The 21,658-nt window shown below is 28.9% G+C and overlaps 3 protein-coding genes across 6 annotated transcripts; 1 reads left to right on the forward strand and 2 right to left on the reverse strand.

Moving 5' to 3' along the window:
* The first annotated feature begins 2,846 nt into the window (after positions 1 to 2,846).
* Positions 2,847 to 5,690, forward strand: LOC145185405 (small ribosomal subunit protein uS14-like). The gene is made up of 3 exons (XM_090098409.1): positions 2,847 to 3,007; positions 4,036 to 4,135; positions 5,569 to 5,690. The coding sequence occupies exons 1-3, from the start codon at positions 2,946 to 2,948 to the stop codon at positions 5,575 to 5,577; spliced, it is 171 nt and encodes a 56-aa protein (XP_089954535.1). The 5' UTR covers positions 2,847 to 2,945; the 3' UTR covers positions 5,578 to 5,690.
* Positions 5,691 to 7,308: 1,618 nt separating this feature from the next.
* Positions 7,309 to 9,342, reverse strand: LOC149884231 (uncharacterized). Its single transcript, XM_090098724.1, has 2 exons — positions 8,189 to 9,342; positions 7,309 to 8,145 (listed from the first exon to the last, which is right to left on the reverse strand). The coding sequence occupies exon 2, from the start codon at positions 7,825 to 7,827 to the stop codon at positions 7,309 to 7,311; it is 519 nt and encodes a 172-aa protein (XP_089954850.1). The 5' UTR covers positions 7,828 to 8,145; positions 8,189 to 9,342.
* A 2,235-nt stretch (positions 9,343 to 11,577) lies between these two features.
* Positions 11,578 to 21,492, reverse strand: LOC145186068 (high affinity cationic amino acid transporter 1-like). Of its 4 annotated transcripts, none has more exons than XM_090098397.1 (8): positions 21,220 to 21,492; positions 18,476 to 18,569; positions 17,177 to 18,035; positions 14,772 to 14,933; positions 13,684 to 13,827; positions 13,310 to 13,471; positions 12,861 to 13,229; positions 11,578 to 11,949 (listed from the first exon to the last, which is right to left on the reverse strand). In XM_090098397.1, exons 3-8 carry the CDS (start codon positions 17,982 to 17,984, stop codon positions 11,831 to 11,833), a joined length of 1,764 nt encoding a protein of 587 aa, XP_089954523.1. In that variant the 5' UTR covers positions 17,985 to 18,035; positions 18,476 to 18,569; positions 21,220 to 21,492; the 3' UTR covers positions 11,578 to 11,830. The 4 variants fall into 4 exon arrangements, with proteins under 4 accessions (XP_089954523.1, XP_089954524.1, XP_089954522.1 ...); XM_090098398.1 differs by lacking the exon at positions 18,476 to 18,569 and adding an exon at positions 20,841 to 20,946; XM_090098396.1 differs by lacking the exon at positions 18,476 to 18,569.
* Between the last annotated feature and the right edge of the window lie 166 nt (positions 21,493 to 21,658).

Genomic DNA, 21,658 nt, shown 5'->3' on the forward strand with positions numbered 1-21,658 from the left:
TTACTTTTAAGATAATCTTTTAACTTTATATACTTCAAATGTATTGAATAAAAAAATCAGATTGATTTTTTTTGTTCAAGTTAGAAGAATTTTCTAAAATAATTAAGAATGTATACATACTTTTTTGTTTTAAATATCAGTTAAAAAATGTTCCACCGAGTACCAAGGAGATTTTTTTTTTTTACAGTTTATTACATTTTTACTTTTAGAATGTAAAGGGATTGCTGCGGTCACCTGCGGTATAGGAAGTTTTTGAAGAAATACAAATGAAAACCTTGTCTTCCGCCACTTTTTAATGGTGGTTTATTATATCAAAACAAATGAAAATGGCGGAAAACAAGTTTTTTTTGAGCTCATTGACATTTGTACTTCTTGAACTTGAGTTTTTTACTTGTACGACTTGTTTTAACATATCAAATATGGTTTCAAGGAACATATTTTTGTCATCATATGCTACTTAGAAATTTGTTAAAATGTTTTTATTTGAATAATGATTTAATATTCAAGAAGTACTATATATTTGAAATAGCATTACTTTACAACTTCAGTATTTCCTGTAATATACAAGTAACATTATTTACTTAAATATTACAAGAAACGTAATGTGATAATTGTTAAAGAAGTAATAACATAAAATGTTAAACAGTGTAAAGTGAAAAATTATATAAAGTACTCAAAAATGTTTATGATATATATTAATGATTTTAAAAACAACAACAACAAAAAGATTAGATCTTATCCCGAATATACGTGAATTAGGAGTGGATAAATTAAGATTATGGAAGGATTTACTTAATGAAATTAAATAAAACTGTAGAAATTAGCAAAGAGAACGTAAATTAAGGCTACTTTAGAAAACTAAAACAATGTGGTAGAAATTATGATTCTTTTAAAGAAAAAGAATACCAATGGCTTCAAGAAAATCTTATGACCAGTAAAAGTAGCCATTTTGGTTCTGGAAAACCCCATAAACAATGGGTGGTCTTTGGAGAGCAATGGAAAAGAGAAAAAATAAAAGAACTAGGTGTTGAACATCATGCTCTCTTGTTAGTCTCTGCAAAAAGTACACTTTTTAAAAAAACGTTTTATAGATCAAAAAAGTTAAAGACGCTTTGGATATTATGTAGATGTTATAACAATATCAGTAGTAGCAGCTGAAATAAATAATGGTAGTTTTGCTAGAAATTCATTATTAAAATTTCACATTAAGGATTAACAAGTATGCCTCGTTATGTCCCGTTAAAAAGATGTAAATTCCGGGAAATTGTAAAGCTTCTATTTTGTTCGGGACATCTCGTCTCAGAATCGTCCCGGATTTCGACTGAAAGTTGAAAATAGTATTTTTATCGCTAATCGGGACAAAGCTGTTAGGATCTTCACGTCTCGTCTTGAATAAAAAAATAACGAGACGCAGACGCTTATTTTCCAAAACTTGTTTTTCTTTCGTCACTGAATTTTTTTTACGCGCTATTTAAAACAAATTCAGTAACGAAGGAAACGTAAACTAAAGATTTATTATACGCGTGCACATCAAAACATGGACATCATTCAAACATTTACTCTAGCTTTATACAAAATTATTAAAAGATACTAAATCATATAAAAACTCAATTAGATGAAAACTTTAACTTGTAGCTCTGCCTGACGACTTGAGGTTTTGCTTTGAGCTGTTAACAAATATAATATATAAAATATACAAATGTAATAGCCTCCGTTTTACTGGATTCCATGTAGTAATATTCAGCTGTGAAAGAAGAGTTGGAGTATCATGGCTGTAAATAAGTAGTTCGTCAAACTGAAAAAAATTCTTTAAAAAGTCTGGTCTCTCTTTCTGAAGTATAAAACAATTGCGCTTTCCTATTAACCTAAAGCCTAATAATTTTAATGTTTTATTAGAAATTGCCAGTTAACTTACTAGAAATATGATATAATTAGATTGTCATCTTAGCAGGACGCGAACGTAATTTTTTAGTCATACACTCAGTGCCGGATTAAGGGCGTCTGGGGCCTCTAGGCACATTATGTTTGGGGCCCCCCTTATATACAATACATGAAATTATTTTTGTTCTACCCACTATCACTACTACTTTTGGGGCCCCTAGGCACGTGCCTAATCTGCCTAGAGGGTAATCCACCACTGCATTTACTCTACAAACCTGGATGAGTACACCCTGACTGTTGAGCCAATCACTTCACTCGCCATAACGAACCTCTTCACTCGCCATAACGAATTTCAGAGTGAAAAATAAAAACTCATTACGTAGTGTAACCAACTTTTTACTGATATTTTGAATAAAAAAGCTCCTCAAGGAAGTCTTTCACTTTTAACCTCTTTAATTTTTCCGTCTATCATGACAGAAGATGAGACAGAAGATGAGACAGAAGAATTAGCGAATAGAGTGATATCACTTTGTTATTTTTTACCTGATTCACCTGAATTACTTTACTGTAGCAAAAAACCGTCGAAATTCCTGTTAAAACATTTTTGTTGTTGATTGGAGGAAGACTAATCCAAGTATAAAAATCAAATTTCATTTTTCCAAAGAATATAGATTCAAAGCAAATTGCAGCAAATATCATAGGCAAATCAAGCGTTTTTCTGCTTCGTCCAAGATGCAACATTCCAAATGAACTGCTTAGCTTATGATCAAGCTATAAAAGTTTTTTTAACTATCTAGAAGCACCATTCTAGGGTACATCAATATAAAGTATTAATCTATATTCAGCTTTATAAGAGTGGCTGTAATCAACTTTAGACTTTAAAATTCCGCCAATGGTAAAAAGGCCTTTTCAAAGATATCAAACTAAATTTATCCAGTTCTTTTACGCTCTTAATATTCGACGGAGAAGAGTCTTGAAAACGAACAAGTTGAGGCCACAAATTAAGCGGACCGTTCTCATATGGTTCTTTTCGTTGAGGCCTTCATCAAAGTCACTTGACAAACATGGTTCACTCTAAAGTGTGGTTCAGTCATCCTAGAACTTATGGCCCTGGTTCCAGACAATGGTTCGTTATGGTTTTTTTTTAATGGTTTACTTTTTATTAGAATTATGTGTTTTGAATATGCCACTAAAATAAAAAGATAGACAGCATAAGTTTTTTTTAATCAAAACCAACTACCACATCAAATCTTGGTGTTAAATACGAAATAATTGTGATAGCCTTCTGTAATAGACTACTGTTTATTCAACATCGAATGTTCAAAATTGGAGTCTCTACTCTCTACACAACCTTTCTACACAACACATTAGCTCTAATGTTACAAAGGCAATCTAAAAAGCTGTATGGTAAAAACTGCTGGCATAGAAGTACCTTCAACTTAATTTGATACAATTGCTGTTTAATATCTAACAAAATTTCATATTTATATTCTGATATCATATTTATATTGATGATCATCAGTTTCTTAAAAAAAAAACAGTTTCATGAATGCAAACTTTTTTGTCAAGAATTCGTGTTATTGAAAAGTTATCATTTGCACCTGACTTAACTTTTTAATTTAATATAGTTTGATTACTGTATTTAAATTATAACATTTAAATTACAACATTTCTTTTAAATAAGTCATCATAGGAAACTTTGAATAGTAATCATCTTTTAACAAGCTATAGTAAACCACTTAACATAAATTTCTCATTCATTTGCCAATTAATTCCTTGTTTAATTAGGTTCCCCATTTTTATCTTAATAACTTTTCTTAGGAAAAGTTAATTGTATTTAAAAATAATTTTTCTAAAGTATTTTGATTTAATTTTTAACATCTATAACCTGCTGACTTTAAAAGGTGCAAAACTGAAATAGTACAATACAAAGTAGAGATCACAATAAAATTTTTGTGTAAAAATGTTCAACAATTCCATTCGAAGCTCTATCTTAAAACTTTTACATAACTTTAGAAAATTTTAGAAAAGTTTCAATGTGTAACAAATGCTGTTCTCACATAATCTAGTGTGTAGTTTCTATAATTGTTTTATCTACCAGAAAGACCATAATACATTAAATTTAATTCTGATTTCTATTTGTTACAAATTTAGTCGTGTATGCTCTAATGGACATGGTTTAATCAGAAAATATGGGCTAAATGTTTGCCGTCAGTGTTTTGGTGAATATGCTGCTGATATTGGTTTTAAAAAGGTATTTTATGCTTTAACATTCTTGGTTTTAGCATTCTGATTTCTGGTTTAGTTCTTGAAGTAAAACCTGTAGTGTACATTCCATGCTCTTAGGAAAAATGTGATACTAAACATTTGCTTTTTTTAATCCTATACATCCTTATTATGCCCTTTTCTTTTTTCTTTTTTTTTTTTTTTTTAATGATATTAAATCTTTGAAAGGGAAATTAGGTAGTGACGTTTTCTGTTACTCTTTGACTTTTTCTAAATATAGTTTATTTTAACCCTTGTTAGTTTTGTTGGTAGTTAGGATTTTCAAGAGGTTCTCAATAATTGGTGTGGAAAAGTTGAGGTGTTGGTTTTTTATAAAAAGGCTATGCTTCAGCCCAAGTTGTGCAGTTATTTAGAAGCTTAGAGTTAAAAAGAAAGTTTATAAATGATGTCCAGAAACACACAGCTCATATTTGACAAAAATTTGCCTAGTAAAGTTTACTTGTTAAAAATGTAAATCTCTTCTTGCTCTCTATCTAGAAATTTAAAGTTTGAAGAACAAAAATAGTGACATTCTGTTTTTATGTAAATGGTATAAAATAATAGCTTTGGTGTGAAAGTAGAAAGTAACACTTATTTGGTCTTTCTTTGTTGTTGTTTATTATAAGAATTTACATTAGAATTTTTATTTCTTATAAAATGTGCAGTATTGAATTTTATCAATGTCTTTGAATAAGGTTGTGATTTAACCCCATTATCATGGTGTTACTCCACTAGCATAGCTCATTAAAGGATTTGCACAAGCCACATGGTTCCAAAAGTATGATTAAATTAAACAAATGCCTGGGTGTAGAAAAACTAAGAATGTTAGGATGCCAAAGCTACTCCAATTTCAAATCTAATCCCATCAAGTTGATGAAGATGGCAAACAACGGCTTTCTCACAAACTAAAATGTGGTCAAATAGTTTCTCAAAAGCAAGTCCTAGTATACAAACCAAATGATACCTTGATATCTTGATGTAATGACACCTTGATCTGCAGGCTGTCAAGACCAAGAGTCTAAAGAAGGGAGTTTTTTTCTATTCTGAAGGGAGTTTTTTGTAGTTTCTGGTGTATTAGACAGATCATCACATCAGTTTTTAGTAACAATGTTTAGAGTTGTGTTATTAAGTGGCCAAAAAAAACTTGTTTTCACATGCTATCTTTAAACTTACTGTAACGACCCCTAAATTACTTAATTAGCTCTTTTTTTTTTTAAAGTTAAATATTAGAGATTTCAATCCCTGCTAGATTTATTTTAGCGTTGGCAGAAAATGATCTTTTAATAGTTTTTTTTTTTTCTTAAAAAAAAACTTACAATACTTTTACGATTAAAGCTTCTTTTTTTTTTTTTTTAAATCTTGTTTAGCATTATTTCTACTTTGAACTATTTTGAAACAGTAAAACGTTTATTCTATTTTTAGTACAAGTAATTGTGATTGAAGAACCATGGCTGTTGGGCAAAAGACTTCAAAATGCCATTTTATTTTTCTAAAGTAGAAGATATGATTGGCTTGATTAACTAAATAAATTGTTATTTATGACATTTTGCTCGTGCATTTATTAGTAAACAGTTAATAGAAGTTTGCTGCGTTCCCAAAAACATTTAGGTTCGATGGCTGGACTTTTATTAACCTCACTATCACTATTTAACGTGTTAAACTCACTGACGATCCAAAAATGACTAGTGCTTATTAAACCCAAAAACCATTAAAAATAAGTAATGGAAATTATATTAAGGTAAATTGGCTAAACTGACCAATATCTGGCCAAATCGTTCTTATAGTTTAAAAATAAAAATTCACGTAATGTTATAAATTAGTATATAAATAGGATATTTAGGGATGGATTTATTTCAGAAAAAATTTTAACAAAAAAACTTAATATGTTTAAGCATTAGTCTTTCAGATGCCAGTTAAAAAAACTTAAATTCTTAATTCTGGTTATCGGCTTGATCTAGGCATAATTTACAAATTATGTGCATTTAAACAAAAAATTTCAATAGCAGAAGTAACATTACATAAGCAAGAAACAAGAACATCAATACTCAATAGGGTGTCCAAAAATATTTGAATTTCAACTTGTAGTTTTCTCCCATTCTCCTTTACCCTAGAAATCCAAAAGTCAAAAAAATGTTTGTATCTGCATTAAAGTAGATGTAAATATTAGTTTTTGACAGAAATCGAGCAAATAATATATAGTGGAATAAAATATTTATTTAACAAGTAATTCATACGGTTTTAAGTTGTTTCTTTATCATCTCTTTTGTGAGCTTTTTTCTGTTGTCTCTTCCAGCTAGCATCACATTTTGCTTCATGTCCTCAGATTTGTGTGAGTTCACAAAATCTTGAATTAATCGAATGTTTCGCTCTGCACAATCATTGACACATACTGTTTTTCGCAAATGATATGAAACTTTTAAGACTAGGGGGTGTTTTGGTCCTCAACCCAACTCTCCACTTCAGTGGTGTCTGTCTGCAACCTTCAATAGAACCCAACTCTGGGCCCAACAAGATCAAACAGCTCAGTTGATTCTTGTATTGTTGGAAGTTGGGGTTTTCCGACCTTGAACTTTTTTGGCACATCAAACTTCAACAGTCTATTCAACATATTTACCTTTACTCCATAGTCTAAATTAGCATCAGCAAGAGCCAATAAAACCATCTCCTCAGTAAGATACCATGTGTGCCTTTGAATAGTTTTGAGTAGAGCATGTCCCAGCTCTGGATATTGCTCTTTAATATGAAACACTTCTTTAAAAGCGTTAAGATCATTGTTTGGAGCATTGTTAGTAAGATATGCTTTCAAAAACCATGGAGTATAGCAGATTCCAACAAAGAAAGAAGCAGTTCCACCATGGTTTTCTCTTCTTCATTCATGACTTTAGATATCTTTGAAGTCATTATGAGTTTAAGAAGATACAATGCATCTGCCATGAATCTTGCTTCATGGCAGGCTCCTGGTTGGTGAAGAAAGAAGTCAGGAACTTCTCCACCTAGGTAAAATACCACTAACTCACACAGCTCTTAGTAATCACCTCTAGAAAAAGTACCCAACGTAATGTTTCCTTTGAGAATTTTAATACTCAAAGGAATTTTTCTGTTCATGCATTTCTGCTGGAGCAAAGTATGTATTGATTTTCTGTTTCTCTGTTTCTTTTATCCTCAACAGTCATATATTTGTTCTTTGTTAATCATGGCTTTTTGATAGTTTTTGTCTAATTCTTCTGAAATATATTTTTTCCTTTTACCCTTTTGGTTTTTGTAGAAAAGCAAATCCTCATCTTTTGCATTCTTAGAACGAAGACGGTCAGAAGCAATCTTATCCTCAATATTAGGAACAGAAATATCAAAGAGACAGTTACGTTCCTCAATAAAATCCAATTGCATCTTTTCAAATCTAACTTCAGCTGAATTCCAGTTTAAACTGCGTAATTTTCGCATCTTTTTATACTTCTGATCTAGCTTTAGAATCTTTTCTCTTACAGAAGCTCCCTTCAATATGAAATCACCAAAACCAGCTTTTTTCCAGATTTCTATTACAGATGAAAAAATGCATCTTTTACTTGTTGAAGAGCAAGGTACATCTCTACAAAGTAAATCAAACCCTAAATGAGCTTGTGGACATGCAACCAGTTGCTTGGTTGGTTTGAATCTTGCAGATCTAAAATTAACAAAATGCATGAGCTAGATTTTAAAAAGGCAAACATGAGAAAATTCAATTCTTTTATTATTCTATCACCTTGTCGACCGGACATACTCCAGATGTCTCAATACACTGCCAACACATGGAAGTTGATTCTGTGGAAGCTCATTCAGTGGGTATTTAAGAAGGTAAATCAGCCATCTTGGGTTTTTCTGTATATTTTAGTAAATATTATTTCACAGTGATGAAGTTTGAAAAGAATATAACACAAATCTTTAACAAAAAGTTTTAAGAACAAATACAGCTCTATTTGAAATCTCAGCATGCACCAGACTGCATATTGCAAACTGCGTACACTCGTACTGTAAACTGCGTACACTCGTACTGTAAACTACGTACACTCGTACTGTAAACTGCGTATACTTGTAATATTAACTGTGTACACTTGTATGTGTTGTGTATACAGTAAAAACTGAATGCTTACTCCAATAAGCACAAGAAAATATTAAATGTAATGATCACAAGCTTTCTTACTAGGAGTAATATGCATATTGTAACAACAATTGGAATTTTAAAAATATTTATTAAATTTTCAAATTCTTCAATTTTTACATCTATCTCTTTTACAACTGTAAAACTAAAATTTTTTATATTTTTAGAATCAGGACATCAAGTAGAATGGGAAAAAGCACTAAGTAAAATTTTTTTGAAATTATGGGACACCCAAATATTCAAGTTAATATAAAAACTAAAGAAATTGTTTACAAAAAATACTTGTTTCAACGCAATTTTCGTTTTTTTTTATAACTTGAGTGGGATAAGTTATTTATATTAGAATGTGCATCTGCTGGAAAAGAAATCTTAAATGGAAAGGAATGACTTAAATGGAAAACTTTGATCGACACTTGAACTTGTTATTTCTATTTCATTCATGGCCCCATTTTTAGTGGTAATATTACCTGTAACTATTTTTTATTGAGAATGGGTTAAGAATGGCTGATATATGGTCAAGATAAAATATTAAAGAATGCTTTGTTGCTAAAGATATTGAAATAGAAAAGTCAACATCTGCTTCAATTGATAAATATTGCATTCTGCTGTTTCACAATGGTTGACAGATGCTTGAGGTTTCACAGATGAATGTTTCACAGATGCTTGAGGTAGGTCGCCTAAATTATCTAACAGGTTCTCATTGTTTTGAAAATTGAGTTCTATGTATAAAGAATTAGGCACGTAAGCTTCGTATGGGTAAATTCCACAAGCTCGATTTAATTTTATTTGGTGTAACAGAGTCATTCCAAGTCTGCTTCGTCCATCCACAAAAACTTTCTTTTGAAACTAGTGTGCCAGGAAAATTACTAATCAAATTTTCACATATTTTTCTGTAAGCTTTCTTGAGTGGGTCATATACTGCTCGATCATAAGGCTGAAGCCAGTTAGAAGTGTGAGCTGGCATTTCAAAAATATGTTACAATGTTATATTGTATTTTGTTTGCCAAAGCTACATCTAATAACTCTACAAAGTTGTGAGTTACGGCCGTCTAAGATAAGTAATTAAGATCTGTCAGAACCAATTTTTGGAAGAAATGATTTAGTAAACCAGAGAAATGCAATTCCCTACTTAGTACAACCACTGTCAGAAACACTGCATGTGTTTTTTCCGCTTTAATGTTGTCAGACATGACAAGTTTATGGGGCGATTTCGTGTATAAAAAGAGTTAAGTATATGTGATATTTAACTAAATTAAGAATATTTTACGCACATGTCGATGCAAAAGCAGATTTCACAAGCCCAACCATAACAAGAAATGCATTGAAGCCAGTATTCTGATGAACCCAACCATGTCACACCACGCACACAACAATGAGTAACTTTTTTGCTGTTGAGTTTATTAACATTCGATAAACTTGGTTCCAACGAATTTATCAACAATTTTAAAAACAAGCTGGAGAATTTCTTCTTCATTTCTTCTTCAGTATTTGATTAAAAGAGAATTTTCCTCTTCTTTGAGTCACTTGGTGGTATTGGATTGGAAAACACATCCAGAGGTTTCTTATTTTTTAGCTTCTCTTTTTTTTTTCTTTTTCCTTCAGCTTTTTAATGTTTTCAGCGCTTGTTATGTTTGCGGAATAAGGTTTTGTGTGAATTGGGTTTGAAACCTTTTTCGAAGATGGAATGATTTTTTCTTAGTAACGGGAAATTTACATCTCCTTACTAAGATTCATCATTAATTCGGAATGCTTCTCCTTTTTTATACTTGTGTTCTTTAACAGTATTACAAAATTGCCCCGCAATATTGTATTTCGACATTTAAAATATTCACCACACGCGGCAGTGAGATGATAACAGATTTATGAAAACTTACCTTAACAGTTATCGCCAAACTTCGTTTCAATCAATTTCACAAAGAAATATAAGAATGCCACAAGGAGAAAGAGTGACACGATAATTTCAATTAGTAACAGTAAACAGCAAATCATATTTAAAAGTTCCAACAACCAATAGAATTAATCACATTAAACAGCAAATTATATTTAAAAGTTTCAACAACCAATAGAATTAATCACATTAAACAGCAATTTATATTTAAAAGTTCCAACAACCAATAGAATTAATCAGCAACTATGATCAACCAACAGTCAGTAGATGATAATATAAAAGTAATAAAAATTACAGGTCAAATCTATTACAAAAGTAATAAAAATTACCCCTTTTACTCGCAATATCAAAAAGTGACGAAATTGCCCCGGTGCCTATACATACTAACGCATGCACATATAACACATAATAACTGCACAATTATAACCATGATCATTAATACACATTACACGGATAACACAATTTTCAAAATTACACACACACATAAAAACGTGTCATTTTGAAAGTTATAACCATTTTACATTTTAATAAATCTTAAAAATTATCTATGGCCAGGAGTAAATCTTTGGCAAGAAAGAAGACATTCGGTAGAAAATATATCTCAATTTTATGTTTAGAAGTTCAAAAATATATAGTTTTAATGAACATTATTCAAAACTAGCATAAATACACAACAGTTTTAACAACATTATATTCTTATTTTGTAACTTTTTTAAATTTATTACATTTTCAATTTTAAAAAGCAATAGGATTTGTAAGCCATTTTGTGAGCAAAAAGCTTTTGTGGTTAGTTGGCATAATGATCACGGGGCTAGTTGGCAATTTTTTTAAAACTATTTTGATGGTTAGCTTATCTGTTTTTTAAACAATTGAAATTGTTATCGTTCTTCTGTAATTGATATTAAAAAAGTTATTTAAGTGCAAATTTTGTTTAGGAAAAGATGATTTCGTATTTAAATTCTCGTTTTATGTTAGAAAAAAAAAAGATAAACATAAAATTAGCGATAGCCTTTAATGTCTTAAACTTTACCTAAACCAAAAATATAGACTACGATGTTTTAGTTTCTAATTATCAATATATCGATGAATTAATAGTTATCGATACATCGAGAAATAAATTATTGTCATATTACCGCATATTAAACGAATATTGAAAACAGTAAAAGTCTTCAAAAACTTCATTTGCTTTGTGAATTGAAATATTGCCTTTTTTGTAAACAGCCAAGACAGTTTGCACAAGGTATTTTCAATTTTCTATTTCTTGGTTTTTTACACTACTTTTTGATTTTATTTATGAACCTATTGTTGAAGAAAAATTTTGTTTCATTTTTCGTATTCCCGACTCAGCGTGAAGTTTTTTCTAACGCTTGAACTTCTATTTCACTTTTAAAAGAAAAACTACCAAAAATTATTTAATTTAAAAAAAGTTGACATTAAATAGCTGTACACAATAAATAAATAAAAAAAATCACGAGCCCCGACAAATAACTTTCACATTTTAATCTTATAAAGCTTTGAACGTGACTTACAGGAGAAATATACAAAAGAAATTTTTATGCTTAGCATCAAAGCGGTAATAAAAAAAATAAGATTCTTTTTAAAGAAAACCGTTGTTATACATTAGAAAACGCTAAAAAAAACAACTTGATTACTTTATAAATTTACTGATCAATATCTTCTTGATTCTTCAGTTCAAACTGACCAGGTAACGAGAATTCGTCGTTATCAATATTCTCGACTTTACTGTTTCGTATTCCATACAAGAAGTATACAAAGAAACCTGATAATTTAACATAAAATTAAAACGAATTAACATGCAAAATCTACCTTAAAAGACCAAACGTTAACCGGCATGCCTATATTTTAATTCAAACAATTCAACGTTTTTCCGGTAACAAAACTCGAATTAATGGTTTTAGACTTTAGAACCAGGCTCAGTTTTTTAAAGGAACAATAACTGTATTTGACTTTTGTTTGTTGAAAAAAGATAAAGCACAAGAAAAGAAACGAGAAACGAAAGGTGTACACTATTTTAAGGGTGACACCTGTTAGTCTCATGGTATATATTCTTTCTTGGGCGCTATAGTTAACTACATCAGACTGAAAAAAACAGTTAAGCTTAAATCAGCTTAAGTTATCAACATTCTAAGCTTCAAAGTCATAAAAAAACACAGATGATAAAATTTAAGCTGCAGTTATGAAAGAAAACTAACTTTGTTTTGCGTATCCCATCGTTTTATTATACTCTCAAAAAAAGCATGACGATTAGCGGTGGCCCTTTTTAAGAAATTTCTATTAGTATTATAAATAAAAGAGTATTTGTTGCCAATCATATGCAGATAACACTTTCTAGGATAATACTATGAATATAGTTAGATAAAAATGCAACATTTCTTTTCATAGTATTGAATTTCCTCAATCAATTATTCAGATACATATTTTGTTGTATATATTTTATTGTATATATATTTTGTTATATAAAAGTTCACATCATAGAATTTAATGTAAAAATTTAACAGTATCAATAAAAAGTTGTTTCCTTATGATTCTAACAACTTTATGACCAACAAAAATAGATAAAAAAAAAAAGAGGGAAAATTTTATACGTTTTATAAAAACTATCCCTCAAACTTTTTAAATTTTATAAAATGATGTGCCTAGGTACATAGTAAGAGCCACTGAAGCACCTACCTATAAAAAGCCAAATTCCAAAACGTATCCATGTAATTTTGCTCAACATTGACATCAAAAAACAGTTAAAAAAGAGGGCCATCACTGGAATCCATGGTATCAGTGGGACTCTAAAGACTAAATTATCTTTTGCTGTATCTCTTTTAAACAAATAAATGACAGTGACTACCAATGCAATTATGAATATTGATAAAAATAAAATAAACACCACATCCTTTCTGTTGACTTTGTGACGATAGAACGAAACAATGATGCATATTACCAGGAGCTCGATTACAATGAGAAGAACCGCAACATTGATAACTAAGGATGTGTTGTTCATGCTACAGCCAGCTTCAAAACAGTGTTTGTTAGGACTTTTCTTTTGACCTAAATTAAGATAATAAAACAGACTGTGAAAAAACATGAGAAGCTTGAATTAAATAAGAAAAGAAAAGAGAACTCTCTACCTTCATTAATTAGAAATTCACTTTCTTCATTATTATTAGATGATGATGTTAAATCATAATGTAAAATGATGACGCACACAACAACAAGGCTGTATGCCAGCAGGGTACCAATGGACATCATTTCAACAAGACCTGCTAGATCAATGACAGCAGCAAGAACACCTGAAAGATAAAAACAACACTTACATCAAGTGAAAACAGCACAAATATCAAGTGAAAACAGCACAAATATTAAGTGAAAACAGCACAAATATCAAGTGAAAACAGCACAAATATCATGTGAAAACAGCACAAATATCAAGTAAAAAATAGCACAAATATTCATGGAGCATTAAGTTAAAGATACTTTGATGAATGAAGATTTTGAAACTTACCTACAAAGACACCAGATACTATGGTAGATATAACTGGCACCTGTGTTTTTGGGTGAACTTTTGAAAGAAAATTAAATAGCAGTCCATCCTGTGACATAGAATAGAGCATGCGAGGTATCGGAATTATTGATACCATAAGCGAGCCTGTCAATAGAAATATGTGATAAATATGTTCAAAAAATCAAAATAATGAAATGTTCAAACTTTTTTAGTTTTAAAAGAAACAAGAAGCTATGATTCTTATTTATCTGTCTATGTCTATGTCTATAAGTTTACATTTAAATAGATAAGAAAAGTTTCTATAAAAAAAGAGAACTTTTTTATTTCAAAGACTATCTTCATCTAACTTGACTCTTAACACTTGTGAGCTTTTTTTTGTCAAAACAATATACCATTTATTAAAAATAACTTGAAACATTTTCATCTTCCAATATTTATTTTCTGAAGATTAAAAGACTTAATATTTCAACAGTTTCAAACTCAATTTATATTTTTAAATTTAATACATTTATGTTAAAAAAAAATACACGTTAAAAAAAAAAAAAGGGCTTCAAAGCTCATATTTGAGTTTAACAATCATGTTATTATTCGATTTTAAAATCCAAACAAGAAAAATAAAATTTAGGAATAAAATGGTCAATTGAAATTTAACCCCCTTGCCCCCCCCCCTTCCTCCAGCCTAGTTATGCAAAAAAAGTTTCTATGTTCAAGTAATATTTGTTTAACATTTGTGAGGTTAAAGCTAAATACCTATATAATTGATTTAATAAACTTTATTTGTAATATTAAATGTAACTGACATAGATTTGTGATAAAAGAGCCTATTAAGATGATGGGGTAGTAGACTAAGATCTTGTGCAATTATTTTTGACAATAACAATTAGACCATACAAAATAATTATGCAACATACTTGGTCCACGGACACCTTAACAACACAAAAAGTAACAGTCAGATTACAACTGTATGTCAAATATAAAAAAATCAGCTATTTTTTGTTTTTATTGGACTAGTCCAAAAACTACAAATGTACTTTTGTATTTCTTAACCTCAATAAAACAAGAATAAAAAGTTTTGCATTTACAATTACCTAGAAGTCCACATATTGCACCAATTGAAACAATGTATGTCATAAAATTTATTCCTTGCTGCTTAAAAGCTTCTGCAACTGCAGCTGACTCATCAAGATCTTTGTAGTTTACCATCAAAGTAACAACTCCGCTTACACCAAAGTAAGCAAGAAAACAAAACGCTGAGAAAAAAAAATAAAAAAAGATGTTACTCACAAACAATAACAAAAAAGACATGAAAAGAAACTCTTTGCAGAGCTGCACTTATTTTTGAACTATATTCATATTTCAACCTAAATGTAGAAACCAACATAACAAACAAACATTTTAAAATAAAATCAACATTTTTAAAAAAACTATAAGAAACTAATGAAAAAGTTAACAACTTAGGCAATCAATACTGAACTAAATATCACACCTCTGGAGAAACAACACCATAAATGAAGTATTTTTCATAAAGGTTTAAATGCCTAAATAATTATTAACCCTTATAATTAGTGCTTGCAATTCCAGAACTCCAAAATCCCTGGATTCAGGTTTTTTTTCATAATGGATTGAGTTGGTATCAACCTCAGGATTTTTGGATTAGTATTTTTATAAAATTCTCAAAAAATTTTAAAAATTTAAAAAGGAATTCTTGGGATTTATCACTTTTACTTTTAATAAAAAACTGCTACTTAAAAATTATTAGAAATTTTGTTTGATGCCAGGTCAGTTAGCTTATTTTTCTCACCCTAGTTTAACTATTATTGGATAATGACAGATTTTTGTTTGGATAAAATTTAAGCATTGGATTGTTAAATTGTAAAAGGTAAGTACAGTAATTTTAAAGGCAAGTAACTTTCTTATCAAATGTTTCTGCAAATATATATTTTTAAATTGATTATTAGATATATTAATTTATATATTTTATGACATTATACATATAAAAAAAATAAAAATTAAATAATCATGTTGTATACAGATTTTACAATTATAAATAATTCAGCTGTTTGTAAACATTTTCTATGGGATGAGAAAAACCAGAGCTGGACTGTAAAAATATTTTAAAAACTGGTAGTGGCTCAATAAGAGGTCTCCACATGTTATCAATCCATAACATTAAATTTGTAAGTCTGGATTTAAGCAACATTGTTGCTATAAAGATTGATGGAGCTAGTATCATGAAAAAAGATGGAAGGTTACTGATTGCTAATCAATAACTATATGCTTTCCTAACAGCATACAACAACAATAGAAGAAGATTTACTAGGCTACAATGATAAAATTAAAAGAACAACATCTTACAGAAAGGTTGAAGTTGGAAAACATATATCCCTAATAATGGACTGCAAGACAAGGTGAACAGCCTTTTATTAATGCATGAACAATTTTATCAAGTAAAAAATTGTATACAAAAAGCATTAATTGATATTTGCCCAAATCCAATTCCAAGATAATTCTATAGGTCTACCACATGGTGAAGTAATAACATTTTCAGCTCTAGTCCCTATAAAAGCAAATGTTGAAGCACTTTGTCATTGAGATGCTAGCTTGTATACAGCCAACATTGGTAGAAATTAGAATGCAGCTTTAGCGCTTTGTATCTAAGAACACCAAACTGATATAAGAGGACTTCAATGAAGGCTTTATAATGATCAAAGCAAAGTTCAAGTTGAGGGGAAATTAATTAGTTTTTTCTTCATTTAAATGTCAAAAAAGTTTGGCAGAATAGTTTCAAAGACTAAATGCTTTCAATCCTTCTGTAATACGAGCCATCACTTGCAACTGAAACAGTATTTTAAAACACTCCTTTGAGTATTGAAGTTGATTGTTAATATGGACAATCCCTAATTCACTCAGTTAGATATGATTCATATCAAAAATACAAAAAGAAATGACACATTATGATTATTTAGAAAGATCTCATTCATTTTTAATAATTATGAAACTGAAAAGTGGTGACATTTTCTTTCCACCAAACTATTCAGCATAAAAATTTGAAACTGGGCAATAAAACTTTGGACAACTTGATCTTCTTGAAATTCTTTTTCAAAACACAACAAAAACAATGTATTTCTTTACTTCTAAAATAAATCTCTTATGTTACCCTTACAGCAATCAATTGCCATTCATTTAATAAATATAAATTTGTTGTTTATTACGTTTATGTGGTTTACCTTACTGGTGGTAAAATTAATATATTATAAATAATATATAATATTTACCAAAATTTAACTAGCTTTATAGAAAAAATTCTTTAAAGCAACAACTTTTTATTACTTTTTTTAATTTGTAGACAAATTATATATAGTATTTATGTTAATATCATACAAATTATATAAATATATATAGTTGAAAGTTTCTTATAAGTAATAATACCATAAACTGTAACAAGAAGGTGAAAAAGAATGGTTGCATGTAAAAAAATTAAGAGCACACTTACTAATAGTACCAATCATACTGATTGGAATTGCTTTTGCAGGGTTTTTTGCTTCTTCTGAGACATTTGCTATGACATCAAATCCAATAAATGCAAAAAAGCATGTTGAAGCTCCAGCAATAATCCCGTCAAAGCCAAATGGAGTAAAGTTATTCCAATTCTCTACTTTAGCATAAAATATTCCCACTGAAATAACACAAGCAATGGTAGCTACATTTACAACTACACAGAAATTATTCAGTCGAGCAGAATTCTTCATGCCACATGATATGAATACTGTGAATATCATTACAACCACAAATGACAAAAAATCAATATAAGAACTCATGCCAGGAATTTTCACCTCACCAATAATAGCTAAAGTTTGATTCTTAATAATGCCACCAGCCAATGCATCTACATATGCAATTAACCCTCTAGCTACAACAGAAGCACCAATAATATACTCAAGCAACAAGTTCCAACCAATAAAAAAAGCCCAAAACTCTCCCATCGTAACATAACAATACACATATGCAGAACCCGCTTTAGGTATTCTGGCTGCAAATTCTGCATAACATAGTCCTGACAATATTGATGCAAAAGCAGCTATTAAAAAGGAAATAACAACAGCAGGACCAGTTTTGTTCTTTGCAACTTCACCGGTTAAGACATAAATGCCAGACCCAAGCGTTGAACCAATTCCAATTAATGTTAAATCTAATGTTGTTAAACACCGTTTAAGCGTCGTATCTTGATTGCTTGCAGAAAAATAAGTTTTTTTACGACTACATAAATTATGAAAGTTAATTAATGTTTTTTTTATCCACATACTTGATTGACTAAGTTTCTTGGTTAACCAATTTTATGACAACTTGGATACCTGACAAATTAAAATAAGTTAAAATTGAAATGTAATCATAGATAAACAAACTCAACAATTGTATGAGTTTGATGTATGTATGTATGTATGTATGTATGTATGTATGTATGTATGTATGTATGTATGTATGTATGTATGTATGTATGTATGTATGTATGTATGTATGTATGTATGTATGTATGTATGTATGTATGTATGTATGTATTCATGTATGTATGTATGTATGTATGTATGTATGTATGTATGTATGTATGTATGTATGTATGTATGTATGTATGTATGTATGTATGTATGTATGTATGTATGTATGTATGTATGTATGTATGTATGTATGTATGTATGTATGTATGTATGTATGTATGTATGCATACATGCATGTACTTTTTATGAAAATATTCCTAGAAAATTAAAATGAAACAAACTTTATAATAAAAAATTATCTTTCAATTTTGATTTAATTAACAAACATAATTATTTATGTTCTATATGACATTTGATTGACAGAGAAGCATAGATATCATAGATTATTTTGAGCTGTAAAAGTAGATTTAAAACTTTTATGAAGTTTACATTTATGAGACAAAACTTTTATAAAGATGTTCAAAATAGTGAGAAAAAAACAACCATAAAGCACACAATAAGTCATTTATAATATGGAATATAAACAAAATGTTTACAGCTGCAAATCATGTTTTATTAACGAGAAATAAAAAAAGTTGAATGGCTAACCATAGAATTTTATTTAACATCAAAGATTTTGGAATTGTTTATGCAAAAAATAATAATAATAATAAGTTGTAGCAAATCAAGATATTTAAGATGAAAAGAAAAGATAATGCGCTTTTATGTTTTAAAAAAAAAATTTCTCACATAAAATACAAAAAAACATTAAAAAATAAATTTTAATAAAAACAGAGAAAGAGAACAATTTTAAAGCATTTTGAGAAAACAAAAAAAGTAATGTAATACATATGAACAAATGAATTAACAAAGAAAGATCTTTGTAGATACCAATATAAACATCTTATAGTACATTACAATACATTACATGCCTAATGTTACGTCTATAGAATTAAAAACAAACACTTTTATGTATGTAAACAAGTAGTCTATCCAGTTTAGTTTGAATAGTCTGTTTTCATTATCTTAAGTGCAGATGAATGAAAACAGAACTTCTGTTAGGTTTATATGATTTTTGAAGTAGAAAAACAAACATTAAAAGGACATACATTTTGAATATGTTTAAATTTAAAGGATAATTTTAAGACTACCAATAAAGGCATTTGGCTTTTGACCTAACAGGGCTTAAAATAAGAAGACACAGTTTTCTTAAACTAAAACTATGTTTTATGACTCATGGAAAATTTTTTAAAAAAAAACATACAATATTTGTTTTCAAGGTTTTAAAAGTGATTATCATGGAAAGCAATAGTGAATTTGACTGATTTATAAAATGAAATTTTCATTTAAACTGACTGAATGACAAGGTGATGCAAAATAATTTTTGTAATGTAGTTCATGCTAAATTGTATTGCTTTAGCCAATATTTTGAAATCAGGAATTTGTAAAGTATTTATCACATTTTTTCTTTTTAAATAAGTTTTCTGTGACTTTTTTGTGCTACTGAAGCATGCTTATATCATGTGATAGCATCTTATCTTCTTTTGTTACTTTAAAAACATTAAAAAAAACATTAAAAATTTTATAATTTTATACATCAAAACATTAAAAAATTACATAAAACTTTAGTTAATTAAAGATTTTGAAATTATGAGGTACTAGATAAATTTCTATTTGCAACTAAATAATTTTTAGAGTTTGGTATTAATAATAAGATATTCAAACTTTGTAAATAATTATAGTAAATTTTGAACATTTAATATTTGGTAATTTTTATTTTTTACAAAAATTGAACACTTAAAAAAGCAGCCATAGAAAAATTCAAAAATGTCATTATATAAGTGTTGTTATATTGAAGTATTTCTAATAAGATTTTGTTATATTTCTAATTATAGTCTTCAATGCTACACACAAAGTATAGTACAGTTCTAAATGCTGAAAAACAAAGAAAACATAATAATAGGGTACCATCAAGAAGAAAATGAAACTTATCTTTTATCATATGCCCAAAATCATTCTAATTTATATATTATAATAGGTAAATTAGCTATTGATCAAATTAAATACTGAAATATTACAAAATATTGAAGTAAACTACAAGGCTTCTGAAATACTCCATTTTGACTGGGTTAGTAGTAGGTTAGACTGATTAGGGCTAGTTAACCTTTCATTCAGTAAAAATCTTATCATAGTTAATTTCACTGTTATCAACATCGTTGATCAATAACATTTTTAAATTCATTTTAATAAATTAACATTTAACAGCTTTTTCAATGGTTACCATCTTCTGTATCAGGTTGTGGATATTTTTACATGTGTTAAAACTTCACTCATTGGAAGCACTTCTTGCTTGGTTAAGATAATTTACTATTTCAAAAAACAAATTAAATGATCTATTTTTTGTCTAACTTAACTAGACTCAAGTTAAAACAGTTATCTTGAATTTTAAATGCATACATTTTAAAAATATGTGAGTTACTAAAGTTTATCATATAACAGATTTTTTAAAAAACATGGTATTAAAATTTATCATATAGTAATTATTTAACTATATATGGTTGAATAAGTATTAGTTTGTAGCTCCTTAACATATATTGAGTAGTTTACTCTTGCATTTGAATGAATTCTAAATGAAATCATCATAGGAGAACAAAAAATTTCGTGGTTAGGAATTGTGTTCGTTACCATTTAATTATCCCTTGTTTTCCTTCTTTTAACATTTTATAAGAAGATGAATCTTATCTTGATTTTATTAATCTTAGATTGTCATAAATGTTTGGTATCTCTCTTCCTACAGCCAGAAAGACATTTTAAATTATATACATATTGGGTTATATTGAATAAAATATATGTATGTGTTAAAAATAGGCTATGTCATATTTAAACTTTTCATAATGTAACCAAAATATAAAGTCAGCAAAACAATTATTTTAGTAAGTTCTTAATTATCTGATGAAAATCAATGATAAATCTAAATATTTTTTTGAGTTAAATTCTAAGCAAAGTTAGACCTAAATCTAAACGTTTTTCTTTAGGATTCAAAGAAAAACAAAAAAAACCTTACTACACTCCCACTACCATGCTTAGTCGATGCAGTGTAAATGTACCCTTTTAAACTTCTATCTGTTTCTGCAAATACGTTTTTTCAGGCGGCCTATGCGTATTCGTTTGCCTAAATCACTGCCCAAAAGCGGTAGCTTGCTTTATATGTTGTACATTTTTAAATTTACATAAAACATCAAAATTTTGTATTCAACGCTTTACCGTACACTAACTACATCGCATTTTGTTTACTTCCTGGTAGCCATTTTGGAGAACTAATCAAAGCAAGAAGCCGTTTGGTAAACAAAGTTAAGATATCGGAAAAACCTTTCAAGAAACGTTACACATTAATAAGCAATTTTAAAATTTGATAGAAAACTATTGTGATGGGGCAGTAGCAAACATTAAATGTTAGTAATTTTATTTGAGATAACTTGGTAAATGCTTAAATTATGTATGCA

This window comes from Hydra viridissima, unplaced genomic scaffold (genome assembly GCF_058129835.1).
Source record: "Hydra viridissima isolate aposymbiotic clone 2 unplaced genomic scaffold, HvirCarnegie_v1 scaffold_9, whole genome shotgun sequence".
NCBI lineage: Eukaryota > Metazoa > Cnidaria > Hydrozoa > Anthoathecata > Hydridae > Hydra > Hydra viridissima.

Bases quoted from the DNA above. Each gene is read 5' to 3' on its own strand.
- LOC149884231 (XM_090098724.1), bottom strand. From the start codon at position 7,827: ATGCATTTTGTTAATTTTAGATCTGCAAGATTCAAACCAACCAAGCAA.
- LOC145186068 (XM_090098396.1), bottom strand. From the start codon at position 17,984: ATGTGGATAAAAAAAACATTAATTAACTTTCATAATTTATGTAGTCGT. The intron at 13,828-14,771 runs GTAATTGTAAAT...TTCTATTGACAG, and splicing joins TGCAATATGTGGACTTCTAG to GCTCGCTTATGGTATCAATA. The intron at 11,950-12,860 runs GTAGGTGCTTCA...TTAAATTATCAG, and splicing joins TGGAATTTGGCTTTTTATAG to GTTTCTTTGTATACTTCTTG.
- LOC145185405 (XM_090098409.1), top strand. From the start codon at position 2,946: ATGGTTCACTCTAAAGTGTGGTTCAGTCATCCTAGAACTTATGGCCCT. The intron at 3,008-4,035 runs GTTCGTTATGGT...TTACAAATTTAG, and splicing joins GGCCCTGGTTCCAGACAATG to TCGTGTATGCTCTAATGGAC.